General features: G+C 35.6%; 1 protein-coding gene across 2 annotated transcripts in view; it reads right to left on the bottom strand.

The window, feature by feature from the left end:
* The window catches only part of ANKRD31 (ankyrin repeat domain 31), a 179,413-nt gene that overhangs the window by 132,173 nt on the left and 30,476 nt on the right, over positions 1 to 16,764 (bottom strand). For both annotated transcript variants that reach the window (XM_031935419.1, XM_023207991.1), the window contains exons 4-5: positions 13,884 to 13,921; positions 9,465 to 9,541 (exon numbers count right to left, since the gene is read on the bottom strand). In XM_031935419.1, the coding sequence (XP_031791279.1) occupies positions 9,465 to 9,541; positions 13,884 to 13,921 (115 nt within the window). The remainder of the gene's footprint in view (positions 1 to 9,464; positions 9,542 to 13,883; positions 13,922 to 16,764) is intronic.

Genomic DNA, 16,764 nt, shown 5'->3' with positions numbered 1-16,764 from the left:
AAAAGAAAAGAAAAGAAAAGAAAAGAAAAGAAAAGAAAAGAAAAGAAGACCCAAATATTCTGACACACTTGAGTAGGAATTCAATTTTGGTTTATTTTGATTAGGTAATGTCTACATAGCTAAAGTAAAAGCAAGTAATTATCTACTGAGCCTCAAAATGCATCCTCATAAGCAAGAGGGGTTTTTCAGGGGGAAAAATAAGCATAAATATTCTTGCTGAGCTTCACATCCTAAAAGATAATAATAATAAACCCATTTTTTCCCCTCACTTCACCTTTGCAATTTGATGATAAAAAGCTACAGCATGATAAGCAAAAAGTCATAAGAATAAATAATTTCTTATGCTTGGTTTAGAATTATTCCTGTCAACAAGTGATGACATATTTCATTGTGTATATCCTACTTAACATTTTGTATCTCTACTTGCTTAAAATTTTAATACCAATGAAAGAAACATTTTAAAATAATAGATACATCTTCAACTATCTTTGCAAGGAGAGGTTTTTTTTAAATAAAATTTCAGATCCTTGGGGGATTAGAATTCAAAAAGAGAAAAAGAGATTTCACTTTTCTTCCTTCTCTGAATCATAAAGAAACAACTCTCATAGACATTTTCTCCCATGTTGTCTTTAACAACTTCATCTTCAAAACCATAAAACAAACAAAAAAAAATCGAAGGCTCCCAATCATCTGAATGGACCCCTCTTGGCCACGAGCATTCCAAAGTTGGTTCAGGCCTTGAAGGGAAGAAAGGGTCACACGTGCCTCATTACACCCTCCTACCTTTTGGAATTCAGGAAAAGCCAACCAGCGTTAACATCAACACAGACCTTAAGTCTGTTAAAAAACATTTATAATCTGCTCTGTCTGAACCCTGCTACCTGTAAGCTTCATCTGCATGATAAAACTTTGGTCTCCACAACCCCTGATCATCATAACCCAGAGATTCATTTCTATTGATTCCAGGTCTTTAGATAATAACTCTTTCAACCAATTGCCAATCAGAACACCTTTGAATCTACCTATAAACTGGAAGCCCCTGCCCCCACCTTGCTTCTGGTTTGTCCCACCTTTCCAAACCAAACCAATGTACTTCATCTTACACATACTGATTGATGTCTCACGTCTCCCTAAAATATATAAAACTAGGCTGTGCCCTGACCACCTTGGGCGCATGTTCTCAGAGTCTCCTGACGGCTGTGTCACAGGCCATGGTCACTCATATTTGGCTCAGAATAAATCTCTTCAAATATTTTACAGAGTTTGACTCTTTTCGTTGACAAAATGATCATTCTCTTATGCCAACAGTTACTATTTTATAAACTTAATTAATAAAATATTTTACAGTAATTTGATTACTATATTAAAAATAAACACATTTAGAAGGAATTATCTTTTCTAACTATAAATTTTACTGAAGAGTTTTTACAAATACATAATTCTTGAATTTTTGTCTGTCTTTAATAAACCATAAGAAGAATTTTCTTTCTTTTTTTATTATACTTTAAGTTCTAGGGTACATGTGCACAATATGCAGGTTTGTTACATATGTATACATGTGCCATGTTGGTGGGCTGCACCCATTAACTCATCATTTACATCAGATATATCTCCTAATGTTATGCCTCCCCCTACCCCCTCCCCACAATAGGCCCTGGTGTGTGATGTTCCCCTTCCTGTGTCCAAGTGATCTCATTGTTCAATTCCCACCTATGAGTGAGAACACGTGGTGTTTGGTTTTCTGTTCTTGTGATAGTTTGCTGAAAATGATGGTTTCCAGCTGCATCCGTGTCCCTACAAAGGACATGAACTCATCCATTTTTATGGCTGCATAGTATTCCATGGTGTATATGTGCCACATTTTCTTAATCCAGTCTGTCACTGATGGACATTTGGGTTGATTCCAAGTCTTTGCTATTGTGAATAGTGTCACAATAAACATATGTGTGCATGTGTCTTTATAGCAGCATGATTTATAATCCTTTGGGTATATACCCAGTAATGGGATGGCTGGGTCAAATGGTATTTCTAGTTCTAGATCCTTGAGGAATTGCCACACTGTCTTGCAAAATGGTTGAACTAATTTACACTCCCACCAACAGTGTAAAAGTGTTCCTTTTTCTTCACATCCTCTCCAGCACCTGTTGTTTCCTGACTTTTGAATGATCACCATTCTAACCGGTGTGAGATGGTATCTCATTGTGATTTTGATTTGCATTTCTCTGATGGCGAGTGATGAGCATTTTTTCATGTGTCTGTAGGCTGTATAAATGTCTTCTTTTGAGAAGTGTCTGTTCATATCCTTTGCCCACTTTTTGATGGGGTTGTTTTTTTCTTGTAAACTTGATTGAGTTCTTTGTAGGTTCTGGATATTAGCCCTTTGTCAGATGAGTAGATTGCAAAAATTTTCTCCCATTCTGTAGGTTGACTGTTCACTCTGATGGTAGTTCCTTTTGCTGTGCAGAAGCTCTTTACTTTAATTAGATCCCATTTGTCTATTTTGGCTTTTGCTGCCATTGCTTTTGGTGTTTTAGACATGAAGTCCTTGCCCATGCCTATGTCCTGAATGGTATTACCTAGGTTTTCTTCTAGGGTTTTTATGGTTTTAGGTCTAACATTTCAGTCTCTAATTCATCTTGAATTAATTTTTGTATAAGGAGTAAGGAAACGATCCAGTTTCAGCTTTCTACTTATGGCTAGCCAATTTTCCCAGCACCATTTATTAAATAGTGAATCTTTTCCCCACTTCTTGTTTTTGTTGGGTTTGTCAAAGATCAGATGGCCGTAGATGTATGGTATTATTTCTGAGGAGTCTGTTCTGTTCCATTGGTCTATCTCTCTGTTTTGGTACCAGTACCATGCTGTTTTGGTTACTGTAGCCTTGTAGTATAGTTTGAAGTCAGGTAGCGTGATGCCTCCAGCTTTGTTCTTTTGGCTTAGGATTGTCTTGGCAATGTGGGCTATTTTTTGGCTTCATATGAACTTTAAAGCAGTTTTTTACAATTCTGTGAAGAAACTCATTGGTAGCTTGATGGGGATGGCATTGAATCTATAAATGACCTTGGGCAGTTTGGCCATTTTCATGATATTGATTATTCCTATCCATGAGCATGGTATGTTCTTCCATTTGTTTGTGTCCTCTTTTATTTCACTGAGCAGTGGTTTGTAGTTCTCCTTGAAGAGGTCCTTCTCATCCCTTGTAAGTTGGATTCCTAGGTATTTTATTCTATTTGAAGCAATTGTGAATGGGAGTTCATTTATGATTTGGCTCTCTGTTTGTCTTACTGGTGTATAAGAATGCTTGTGATTTTTGCACATTGATTTTGTATCCTGAGACTTTGCTGAAGTTGCTTATCAGCTTAAGGAGATTTTGGGCTGAGACGATGGGTTTTCTAAATATACAATCTATCACCTGCAAACAGGGACAATTTGACTTCTTCTTTTCCTAACTGAATACTCTTGATTTCTTTCTATTGTCTGATTGCCCTAGCCAGAACTTCCAACACTATGTTGAATAGGAGTGGTGAGAGAGGGCATCCCTGTCTTGTGCCAGTTTTCAAAGGGAATTTTTCCAGTTTTTGCCCATTCAGTATGATATTGGCTGTGGATTTGTCATAAATAGCTCTTATTATTTTGAGATACATTCATTCAATACTGAATTTGTGGAGAGTTTTTAGCATGAAGGGCTGTTGAATTTTGTCAAAGACCTTTTCTGCATCTATTGAGATAATAATGTGGTTTTTGTCTCTGGTTCTGTTTATATGCTGGATTACATTTATTGATTTGCATACATTGAACCAGCCTTGTATCCCAGGGATGAAGCCCACTTGATCATGGTGGATAAGCTTTTTGATGTGCTGCTGGATTCGGTTTGCCAGTATTTTATTGAGGATTTTTGCATCGATGTTCATCAGGGATATTGGTCTAAACTTCTCTTTATTTGTTGTGTCTCTGCCAGGCTTTGGTATCAGGATGATGCTGGCCTCATAAAATGAGTTAGGGAGGATTCCCTCTTTTTCTATTGATTGGAATAGTTACAGAAGGAATAGTACCAGCTCCTCTTCATACCTCTGGTAGGATTTGGCTGTGAATCCATCTGGTCCTGGACTTTTTTTGGTTGGTAGGCTATTAATTATTGCCTCAATTTCAGAGACTGCTGTTGGTCTATTCAGGGATTCAACTTCTTCCTGGTTTAGTCTTGGGAGAGTGTATGTGTTCAGGAATTTATCCATTTCTTCTAGGTTTTCTAGTTTATTTGGGTAGAGGTGTTTATATTATTCTCTGATGGTAGTTCGTATTTCTGTGGGATTGGTGGTGATATCCCCTTTATCATTTTTTATTGCATCTATTTGATTCTTCTCTCTTTTCTTCTTTATTAGTCTTGCTAGCGGTCTTTCAATTTTGTTGATCTTTTCAAAAAACCACCTCCTGGATTCACTGATTTTTTGAAGGGTTTTTTGTGTCTCTATCTCCTTCAGTTCTGCTCTGATCTTAGTTATTTCTTGCCTTCTGCTGGCCTTTGAATGTGTTTGCTCTTGCTTCTCTAGTTCTTTTAATTGTGATGTTAGGGTGTCAATTTTAGATCTTTTCTGCTTTCTCTTGTGGGCATATAGTGCCATAAATTTCCCTCTACATACTGCTCTAAATGTGTTCCAGACATTCTGGTATGTTGTATCTTTGTTCTGCTTGGTTTCAAAGAACATCTTTATTTCTGCCTTCAATTCGTTATGTACCCAGTAGTCATTCAGGAGCAGGTTGTTCAGTTTCCATGTAGCTGAGAGGTTTTGATTGAGTTTCTTAGTCCTGAGTTCTAGTTTGATTGCATTGTGGTCTGAGAGACAGTTTGTTATAATTTCTGTTCTTTTACATTTGCTGAGGAGTGTTTTACTTCCAACTATGTGGTCAATTTTGGAATAAGTGCAATGTGGTGCTGAGAAGAATGTATATTCTGTTGATTTGGGGTAGAGAGTTCTGTAGATATCTATTAGGTCCACTTGGTGCAGAGTTGAGTTCAATTCCTGGATATTCTTGTTAACTTTCTGTCTCGATCTTTCTAATGTTGACAGTGGGTGTTAATGTCTCCCATTATTATTGTATGGGAGTCTAAGTCTCTTTGTAAGTCTCCAAGGACTTGCTTTATGAATCTAGGTGCTCCTATATTGGGTGCATATATATTTAGGATAGTTAGCTCTTCTTGTTGAATTGATCACTTTACCATTATGTAATGGCCTTCATTGTCTCTTTTGATCTTTGTCAGTTTAAAGTCTGTTTTATCAGAGACTAGGATTGCAACCCTTGCCTTTTTTTGTTTTCCATTTGCTTGGTAGACCTTCCTCCATCCCTTTATTTTGAGTCTATGTATGTCTCTGCATGTGAGATGGGTCTCCTGAATACAGCAAACTGATGGGTCTTGACTATTTATCCAATTTGCCATTCTGTGTCTTTTAATTGGACCGTTTAGCCCATTTACATTTAAGGTTAATATTGTTATGTGTGAACTTGATCTTGTCATTATATTAGCTGGTTATTTTGCTCATTAGTTGATGCAGTTTCTTCCTAGCATCAATGGTCTTAAAAGAATTTTCAAATTTTCTACTTTCACTTTAGAGAGGCAAAATGTAATGGTATACATGAGAAACAATTATAAAGCATCAAATTCAAAGAAACTGGCCAGAGAAGCATGGTTTAACTTATACACAAAATTTAACTTATACACATGTGTTTTAAGGCCAAAGCTATTATATTTGCTTAAGATAGTTGGCTTATCTTTATCTTTCTACAATTTGGTTAGAATTTACCCTTTGAATTGGGACAGAGGTCTGTATTAGATCACAGTCAGCTATAAAAGCTAATAATTTAATAATTTACTTGTTTGTGATTTAACCTATAGTCTGGAATTATAATAAAATGAGCTTCTTGTTCTGAATACTCTGAAAGGAGTAAAGGCAAGAGAGAGCTGCAATGAAGTGCCAGAAGGGAAGAGAACTACCAGTTCTATTGATCTCTAGTCACAGCTGCTTTAGGGCAGCAAGAAACACACAAAGCAATAATCCTGGTGCATTTGGCACTTTTTTTTATTTTTATTTTTTAGAGGTGGGGGTACTGCTTTGTCACCCAGGCTGTAATGCAGTGGCACAATCATAGCCCACTGACACTTCAAATTCCTGGGCCCAAGGGATCCTTCCAATTCAGTCTCCCTAGTAGCTGGGACTACAGGCATGCACTACCTCACTTGGCCATGTGGCACTTTTAAAGGGACAGCCTATGAGACTTGTGACTCAGAAGTTCGAGGAGAGTGGTGACAACAGTGCACAGATGCTAATGGCATCACAAGGCATCAATGGCTGGCACTCAGGAGGCCAAATGGGCAGGAGGTTGGAGTTATGGGAATATAAGACATAGTGGAACCCTGTTTTAAAATAAATACTAGACTTGGGTATGAGAAAAATAAAAACAAATTTTTGTGTAAATATTGATGACACCTGCTATAGTCAAAACCCAAAGGAGAGGCCAGGCACAGCGGCTTACACCTGTAATCCCAGCACTTTGGGAGGCCGAGGCGGGTGGATCACATGAGGTCACAAGTTTAAGACTAGCCTGGCCAACATGGTAAAACCCTGTCTCTAATAAAAATACAAAAATTAGCTAGGCATGGTGGTGCATGCCTGTAATCCCAGCTACTCAGGAGGCTGAGGCAGGAGAATCACTTGATCTCCGGAGATGGAGGTTGCAGTGAGCAGAGATCATGCCACTGCACTCCAGTCTGGGAGACAGAGAGAGGCTCTATCTCAAAAAAAAAAAAAAAAGAAAAAGAAAAAAGAAAATACCCAAAGGAGAAAGGAATGCCTAGGGCATGTCATTATCCATGACACCTCTGTCTGAAATTGTTCAATACATTCTTACAAAAAAAAAAAAAGACTTCACTCTCTAAGATGATATCATTACAGCCTTATAAACACAATTCTTTTTGTTTAATCTATAACTACATCTTGTAAAAAGTGTTAAATAGTTTTTACTAAATTTGGAGGTTATGTTTGGCATACTCTGAATTATATTAGGCCATTTGATACTTATTAAACCTTTTAAAAATCACAAAGGTTTTATATTTATAGAGGAACATTAATTACCACTTGTACTTACATTTGTTTAATGATTAATTTATTAAACTTCCATATCTAAGACAGGAAAACTTGAAAATTACTATTTAACATTTAAACATTGATAACAAACTTAAATTTCCTTAAACAATTTAAACTAAAAATTTGACATAATTTTTTACCATTTCAAAGATATAAAAGACTACTGCTCTTAAACTAATTCTAAAATGACAGTATCATTGGTGTAATTCATTCTTCTTTATTTCTATAGTTGTTCTTATACCTTTTTAAGATTAAAGTAATACTCTGATACCTTTCCAGGGTTACAGACTACCTGATATTTTGTTGGAGCATGAGATTATTTCTCTCAAGATTATTCCATCTGACCAGCCAATTATCTGGTTTTACTTGAAAATAAATACCTTAAACTTCACAAAGGTTACTTTTTGTAATCTAATGTTTTGTCCCAGAATGCTTTAAGTTTTACTTGGTTGGTGTTACAAAAGCTTTTGTCTTGTCACTTATTATGTACTGATAAGTTATGTAGTATTATTAGAAACTTATTCCTGCCATTTAGTATCTTATCATGATAGGCAGGGCCATCTAAGGCTTTTATTTATTAAGAGATAAGGATCTAGTCTCTGCAGAAAAGTCTCCTTAATTGGATATCAGGTTAATTTGTCATCTGGGGACACAGACCCCACTTTATACGTTTTATGTGTCACTGCTGGTACTGTGTGGTGGGCCTTTCTTTCCTTGGTACAATTCTTACTTTTTCCAGGACTGCCTGACTCTTTCCCTACTTAAACAGTGATAAAAAAAAATCCTATGATTTATAAATAGATATGTATTTAATTAAAAAATCAAAATGCACAGGTATTAACAGGCCCCCATTTCTTAGTCATTAAAACTTTCTTTTTTGAGATAGGGTCTCACTCTGTCACCTGGGCTGGAAACATGGCTCATGCAGTCTCAACCTCCTGGGCTCAAGCTATCCTCCCACCTCAGCGCAGCATGCACCACCATACCTGGATAATTGTGTGTGTGTGTGTGTAGCGACAGGGGTCTTGCTGTGATTCCCAGGCTGGTCTCGAACTCTTAGGCTCAAGCAAACATCCTGGCTCAGCCTCCCAAAGTGCTGGATTACAGGTGTGAGCCACCACACCCAGCCCATTCTTAAACATCCTGCTATAGTTGCTTTTCTTTTTGTATTGAGACAATCTTTTGTATACTCTTAACATTTTTTGAGTATCATTATGAACTCATAGTCTTTTCACAAACTTATTTCTATGAACTCTAAATTACTGGGTTTTTATCCCTACTTAATGTATCAGTTTGGCCAGTTTATCACAGTTTGGCCACAGCACCACTGAGCTAACCATTTATTCCTCCAGCACTGGCCCCAGACATCCTTGAAAGCATCCCTGCTTTTCAGTAATAACGGTACATTCAGGCTCATCCTCATATTGTCATGCTCCAAAATGGATCATCTACCCTTTAAGAATCCCTGGTTTATTTAGCATTCACACCCTTGGCACCCATATACCTGGTATATAGTAGGCTTAATAAGTATTTGTTAAAAGAATAAACCCATATTAAAGACCAAACTCTAGACACTAAAAGTACACATAAGAGCTGGTGGTGGGCAAAAGTGGTACTGCTTTGTTGCTGTAGCAACAGAGCAAGAGAAGACAGAGCTTTTTAAAGTTATCCTTCCAAAATGTTATCAAGTCCTTGTATCCTTTTCTTATAATACTAGGTTTCATTGAACACTATAAATATTTACTACACTGTGACACAATATACCTGAAATTCACTCTGGAGGAAGCATTGGTAGACACTGCAAAAAGATAAACAGCTATCCTCTAATATAGCTCAAACCAGGGCAAAACTGGCCTGTGTGACTGACGGTCAAGAAAAACATGAAATTCTTATTAAAAATCTTATGAACATAGGAAATAAACTTTGTTTTCAAATTTCAGCCCCCAAATCACATTTTGAGTAGCAGATACTAATGGCACCTGAGCTGCTACTCCCATAGGTAACTCTATTAACCATGAGCTAAGTCAATAGCAACACTGATTTCATATTTATAAATGTATAGTAAGCCAGGCTCAGCAGAGCATGCCTGTAGCCCCAACTATTTGGGAGGCTAAGGCAGGATAATTTGCCTGAGCCCAGGAGGTCAAAGCTAATTTGAACAACATAGTAAGACCCCATCTCTACCAAAAAAAAAAAAAATCTATATATCTATATATCTATATCTATGTTGACCAGACTAGTTGTAAATAAATGTATATCTAACTAAGTCTTCTATTTTTAGGCAAAGACTAATTTCCTTTATATGACTCTACCATGAAAACATACCTTCACTATTTTGGTGGTTCAATGAAAGTCCAGACTGGCGAAACGACCCAATGAACATTGAACAATTTTTTCTAGTCCTAAAAAATCAATTAATTAATAAAAATAAATTTTAAAGTGAAAGAAAAAATAGTGTTTCTCATTCAAATACAATTTAATTTTTCTTTTTCACTTAAAAGGCTTTCCAAATAGGATACTTTTTTTGCTATATCATTCCAATTATTTTTATAATCATTACAAATTTGTTAACATTTTCATTTCAAGTAACTGCAAAAATGAAGGAGAGAGCTGAAAAATAATAAATGACCTGAGGAGTGTATACAAGCTAAACTACATTTAGGTCTAAAAGTGACTTTGGACGTGACTGTCTGCCAAATAGCGGTAGGAAGGTCAGGGAAAAAATGGTCCTCAAATATGTAGTTTGTCTATCTACATCATCAAATACACTGATAGTTTGTCATTACAGTTTTAGATGTAAGCGAGAATCATTAATGATAAATTTCTCCAGGCATTACTTACCATTCTTGTATTTCACAGCAGGCAAAGAAAAGGTAGAGAATATCGAAGGGAAGAAGTTAAAAAGCAAAATAAGGGTCATGCCTAATCTGCAATTTTGATCATCTGCCCTGTGATAATTAAAAGTTGATTAAAGAAAGGCAATCAGCTAACTATAATTTTTCTCAGCCTGATTTACTGTATAAATGTAATCAAGACACCTTCCTTTAAAAAAAAAAAAGCCTCTCGTTTCAGCTGTTTTAAGAGCAGTTTTTAATGCAGCAGGCACAACTACTGGAATACTATGCAAGAATAATAAATTAACCATTCTCTCCTGTCCAAAAACAGAAGTGATCAATATAAGCTGCCTTCAAATAAAAATGAGACTATTAATGTAGAATGATAATTTTTGAAGCAAATAGAAAAGAATGCTGATTGTTTTCCTAAAGTGTGATTCTTTAAGAACAAGCTGATTGAAAACAAAATAAAACTATAGTTTGAGTTAACAACAGAATTTTTTTCCCTTAATTGCAAGAGTATTTAAGACACAATCTGAAAATAGAGCAAAGCATCATCTAAATTATTACAAATAGTTATTTATGTTAGGTAAGACTACAAACAACCTAAAGGTCCAGTAGTAGAGGAATAATTAAATGAATTATAGTAAAGTCAGTAATACAATAAGGTATTATAAGGCCATCAAAATTCACATTTTTAAAAACATTATGAAACAAGAAAATAACTTTGACAAACAATTACTTAAAATTTTAAAACAGGATACAAAACTATCTGCAAGATGATCCCAATTTTATAGAAAGTATGAACAAAACCAAAAATATAAATAAAGCCTAACATAAAATGTATCAAAATGTTAACAAATGGTTCTCTAGGCGGGGAGAATATGGATGCTATATTAGTCTTCCTTCGTCTTTTCTTTTTTCTACTTCTCTAAATGTTGGTAGCTGGGGCAAAAGAGTTATTTTACAACAATAGCAGTTTTCACACTTTTTGATTTTCAGACTCCTTTATACTCTTAAAAATTATTGGTGTCTTATACTTATTTATGTTTACATATTAGAAACTAAAATGAAGAACAAAATTAAATATGTATAAATTTTTAAATGACAGCAATAATCCAGGAACATATTAATATATTTTTATGAAAAATTATCTTTCCCAAAATGAAAAAACTTAGTGAGAAAAGTTGTAATGTTTGACATTTTAAAAAATCTCTTTAATGTGTGGCTTAAATGAAAGATGACTACCATCCTGTATCTGCTACTGCATTCAATCTGTTGCCATATATAATTTTATTTGAAGTATATAACAAACATCTGGCTTCACACAGATATGGAGCTGGAAAAGGGAGGAGTATTTTAGTAGCCTTTTTGGATAATTGTGAATATTGCTTGGGTACAGAAAATAATACCCCAAAATATGACACCATGTCATGCTGAGTACTCTGAATTAAAGAAAATTGAAAGGCCTGAGAAATAAGCTTCAGAACCAAGGTCTCCATCTGACCTTCCCTCTCACCCTCCACCCCATTTCTCTGATCTTTTCTTTCTTTAAGCACCTGAAGGGACTCTCTCCAGAATTTCCTTATCTGACTGAAAAACTTTCTTGAAAAAATAAAATAAAATGGTCTTAAAATCCCCTCCCTAGGAATCTAATTAAACAACCAGGAAAGATTAACCATCAAAGAAAACACTAAAAGTCTCTAAGGCCAGGACAGGACACCATGTCCAGACAAATTCTTTATCTATTCTTCTGACAGCAGCACCAAGAGATTACCCAATACTTTATCTGCATAAGACAACCTTTGTTCAGAATGAAGTTCTGCCTCTCATCTTCCCATCAATTCCCCCAAAACTTAGAGGAACTTGTCCCAGGCCATTGTTTTTTGGGCATATTCATTTCCCCTGAAAATCATTTACTGCTATAACCTCCATCTCCTCTTCCCCTGTGAATAATGGTATATAAACATCTGGACCTCACTGGGTTATTGGGTAACCACACTCCTGTGATTTTCCCCCATGTACATTAAATAAACTTTATATGCCTTTTTATTCTATAAATCTGTCTTTTGTCTGTTCATTTTCAGCAAACCTTCATTGGGGGTACAGGACGCTTTCCCCCTCTACCCCTAAAATATTCTTTATCAATATTACAGCAAAATTATTTAATCAACAATACTTTCCTAAAAGGGAAATGTAGGGAACTGAAGCAAAATTAATGAACTTTTTGTGTTCTATTACATTAAAACCCACAGTCTATCTTACACTTTTGAATGGGTCTTTTACCTATACATGATTTTGTAACATCATGCATTGGTCTTTTAGAAAATACTTATGCACTGAGTTATGTACATTTTCTTAATGTTGACACATTTCATTATAAAATATCCAAAAAATCACCTCTCAAGTTAAAAAAAAAGTGAAACCAGTTTTCTTCTAATGCTTACAACTCAAACAAGTACACAGGTGTTTTACTCAAGATAAACATCACGGCTGCACACAGTGGCTCACACCTGTAATCCCATCACTGTGGGAGGCCCAGGCAGGTGGATCACTCAAGGCCAGGAGCTCAAGACAGGCAAGGCCAACATGGCAAAACCCTGTCTCTACTAAAAATACAAAAATTAGCCAGACAAGGTGGTGCACACCTGTAGTCCCAGCTACTTGGGAGGCTGAGGGACAAAAATTGCTTGAATCTGGGAGACGGAGGTTGCAGTAACCCGAGATCGCACCACTGCACTCCAGCCTGGGTGACAGAGTGAGACTCTGGTTCAAAAAAAAAGATAGACATCACATATGAGTATGCACAGAAATGCTTTAAGCATACTTTCCATTTCATCACACAGAATATTAAATATATATATACTCAAAGGTGGAGACTTACTAAAATTAATAATTTTCCTGCCTCATCAAACACAAATTCTATTAAGTGAAACTGCCTTCTTTTTATTTTTGTAACTGAGAGCACATATCAGTGAAAAAACACAATGACTACTAGTATTCTTTGGTGCCATTGCCTTGATTCCTACTAAGACTCCAGCGTTTTACCCACCATTACTATAGCACTATTGTGTAAATGTCGATTCCATGAAATAGGCAACTAATGTGTTAGTATTATTATGAAAATAGTTTTGACCTCACAGACCCTCTAAAAGAATCTCATGGCCTCCTGAAGTGTTCACAGACCATACTTTGAGAATCATTGTTTTAAAAGAACTGAAAGGATAGTTTCTTTTTCTTTCTTTCTCTTTTTTTTTTTTTTTTTTTTTTTTTTTTGCGACAGAGTCTCATCTCACTCTGTTGCCCAGGCTGGAGTACAGTGGCACGATCTCAGTTCACTGCAACTTCCACTTCCCAGGCTCAAGCAATTCTCATGCCTCAGTCTCCCGAATAGCTGGGATTACAGACACCCACCAACAAGCCCAGCTAATTTTGTACTTTTTATTAGAGATGGAGTTTCTATTAAATTCATATTAGCCAGGCTGGTCTCGAACTCCCGACCTCAGGTGATCTGCCTGCCTCGGCCTCCCAGAGTGCTAGGATTACAGGTGTGAGCCACTACACCTGGTGGAGTTTCTTAAGGTATAATAATTGTATGAAGTCTAATTTCAGTAAGTTTTACAAATTCTTCCTTGATGCTATGCTTTTATCTGCAGCCCCTTTATAAATTTGCTATGCTTTAAATTCACTTTTAAAATAATAGAGAACTAAGTTAATCTGATTTAATGCTTCTTATGAAATAAAACTTATCTAGAACATGTGTAAAATAACATATATTTTTGCTACAAAATGGGCAATTATTCAAAAATATAGAACAATTCTAAAACTCTTAAAAATGAATATTCATCTTAGATGTGTAAAATGACAAAAATACCTACAACGTAATGAAGCCAAAAACTAGTTTACTTACTGTAACAGAGCTTGATTTCGTTCTGTTTCATCTTGAGACTGCCAGGAAAAAAAAACAGTTTTTTCCAATTGATAAATGTTAATTCAACGCAACAAGCTAAAAAAATTAATATTTAAAGTAATTTTTGTGTTATTCCTTCTTAGTTTATTTTTATTGTGGTAAAATACACATAAAATTTACTGTCTATTTACTATCTGTACATTTTTAAGTATACAGTTCTCTGGCATTAAGTATACTCACACTGTTGTACAACCAAGACCACCATGCACCTCCAGAACTTTTTCATTTTCCCAAACTGAAACTCCATGCTCATTATAATGACAGTTAACTCCCCACTCCCCTCTCCACAACCCATGGCAGCCACCATTCTGCTTTCTGTCTTTATTGATTTACTACTCTAGAAACATCATATAAGAGATATAAAATTTTAATCATTCTGTGACTAGCTTATTTCACTTGGTAGAATATATTCAAGGTTAATCTATGTTGTGGTATGTATCTGTATTTCCTTCCATTTTAAAGCTGAATAATATTCTATTGTATGTATGTACCACATTTGGTTTACTCACCTATTGATGGACACTTGCAGTGCTTCCACCTTTTTTGGTTACTGAGAATAATGCTGCCATGAACATGTGTATACAAATATATCTATTCAAGTCCCTGCTTTCACTTCTTCAGCATATACAATCAGAAGTGAAATTGCTAAATCATTAAGGTGATTCTATATTTAACTTTTTTAAGGAATAGCCCTACCATTTTCCACAGCAGTTGCATCATTACACATTCCCATCTGCTATGTACAAGGGTTCCAATTTCTCTACATTCTTGCCAATACTTGTTATTTTTGGGTTTTTTGGGAAAAAAAAAGTCATCACAATGAGTGAAAAGTGGTATTTCATTATGATTTTGATTTGCATTTCCCTAATGATTACTGATACTGAGCATCTGTTCATTGACCATTTTTATATCTTATTTGGTGAAATGTCTACTTGAGCCCTTTACTAATTTTCTAATTCTGTTTTTTTTTTTTTTTTTTTTTTTCTGCTGTGGAGTTGTAAGAATTCTTTATATATTCTGTAAAGCATGCATGATTTGCAAATATTTTCTCCCATTCCATTCCATAAGATGCTTTTACACTCTGTTGATGGTATACTTTGATGCTCAAAAGTTTTTAATTTTTATGTAATCTAACTTATCTATTTTTTCTTTTGTTGACTGTGCTTTTGGTGTTATAACTGAGAAATCGTTGCCAAATCCAATGTCATCATACTCTTCTCCAATGTTTTCTTCTAAGAGTTTTATAGTTTTGGCTCTTCTGTCTTTACCATAACTCCTTTCCACAAAAAAAAAAAAAAAAAAAAAAAAAAAAAAGTAGAACTTAAGTGAAGAGAAAGAGAAGTGTTCTTTTTTTTAATTCCTAGTTTTTTCCTCTTCATTAATATGTGATGATTCTGAACAGCCATTCTTGTCCAGTTCTGAGTTTTAATATTTCCCCTAAGGACCAGAAATTATATGACCTCTGTGTTACACTGTAAAATACTAACTGGTCAGGGTGCAGTGGGTCACATCTGTAATCCTAGCACTTTGGGAGGTCAATCTGGGCAGACAGACAGCTTGAGCCCAGGAGTTGGAGACCAGCCTAGGAAACATGGTAAAACTCAGTCTCTGCCAAAAAAAAAATACAAAAAAATTAGCCAGGCATTGTGGCCCATGCCTATAGTTTCAACTCTCTAGGAGGCTGAGGTGGGAGGATCACCTGAACCCAGGGAGGTTGAGGCTGCAGTGAGCTATGATTGCACCACTGCATCCCAGCCTGGGCAACAGAAACCCCATCTCAAAACTGATTCTGCCTAATTCTTAATTAATATCAGAAAATGTGAAGTTGTTGTGTCCCTTTCAAAAAAGATAAAATGCACTGACAATATGCTTCCATTTTAAGAGTTCAAAACATACTGGCTTTTGTCACTTTAAAAGAAATCTTTACTACTAATATGTTATTAGCATCAAAGATCTTTAGTAAAAGACTTCTCTTTAGGGGCCCTTTATGTTTTTTTCTAAGATCAATTATAAAGCTCTCTGAAAATAAAGCCATTGGGCTGAACTTGCAAGCATTTTCATGATTACACTAATACCAATACAGAGCTAATGCCACTCCATACAGGTGGGGTCTGGAGATGTTAACTCATTAATTAACCATATGCAAGTTATGTCAAAAAATACAAACAAAGCAATGTGATAACCTCAACCTTCTCCAATTAATATTCAGTATTATTTATTGATAATGCATCCCTAAACACTCCAAAGTTACATTAGTTTCACACGTATATACTTCCTAAGCAGGCTTTACAGAGTTCAGAGGCCAGAGATAAGAAGAAATGTCAAGAGACAAACCCAGACGCTCCCAAGAATTAATTCAACAGGGTATACTTACACACAAGATAGTTCTGTGTCTCTGCAAAGTAATTTTTCAAATATTTGTAATATTCACTTCATTTATCTTACTAAAGGACCAGTGACTTTTCCTGTTGAGGATTAATTATTCGTTTGACTCTGCCTACATAAGGTTCTACACTGAACTCCTGGGCTCAAGCTATCTGCCCATGTTGGCCTCCAAAAGTACAAAAGGTAAATGCAAAAGATAAGAAAGCAAGTAGGAAGGAAGGTTGCTCCTGACAGCTGATTTTTTTCCTCCTCTATAGACAGAACTACCAACCAAGAGCTAATGCCATTGAATACAAGTGGGGGCTGGAGCTGTTAATTTGTTAATGAACAATATGCAGGAATACGTGTCAATCAATTTTTTCATAAGAAACACCAAATTGGTATCTATCTTTTTAATACATGTGACTGCACTTTCCCCTGTCTTTACCCCACTGCA

The sequence above is a fragment of the Piliocolobus tephrosceles genome, chromosome 4, assembly GCF_002776525.5.
Source record: "Piliocolobus tephrosceles isolate RC106 chromosome 4, ASM277652v3, whole genome shotgun sequence".
Lineage (NCBI taxonomy): Eukaryota > Metazoa > Chordata > Mammalia > Primates > Cercopithecidae > Piliocolobus > Piliocolobus tephrosceles.
Note: the sequence above shows the minus strand (reverse complement) of the source record. Positions and strands in the feature narration are given on the sequence as shown.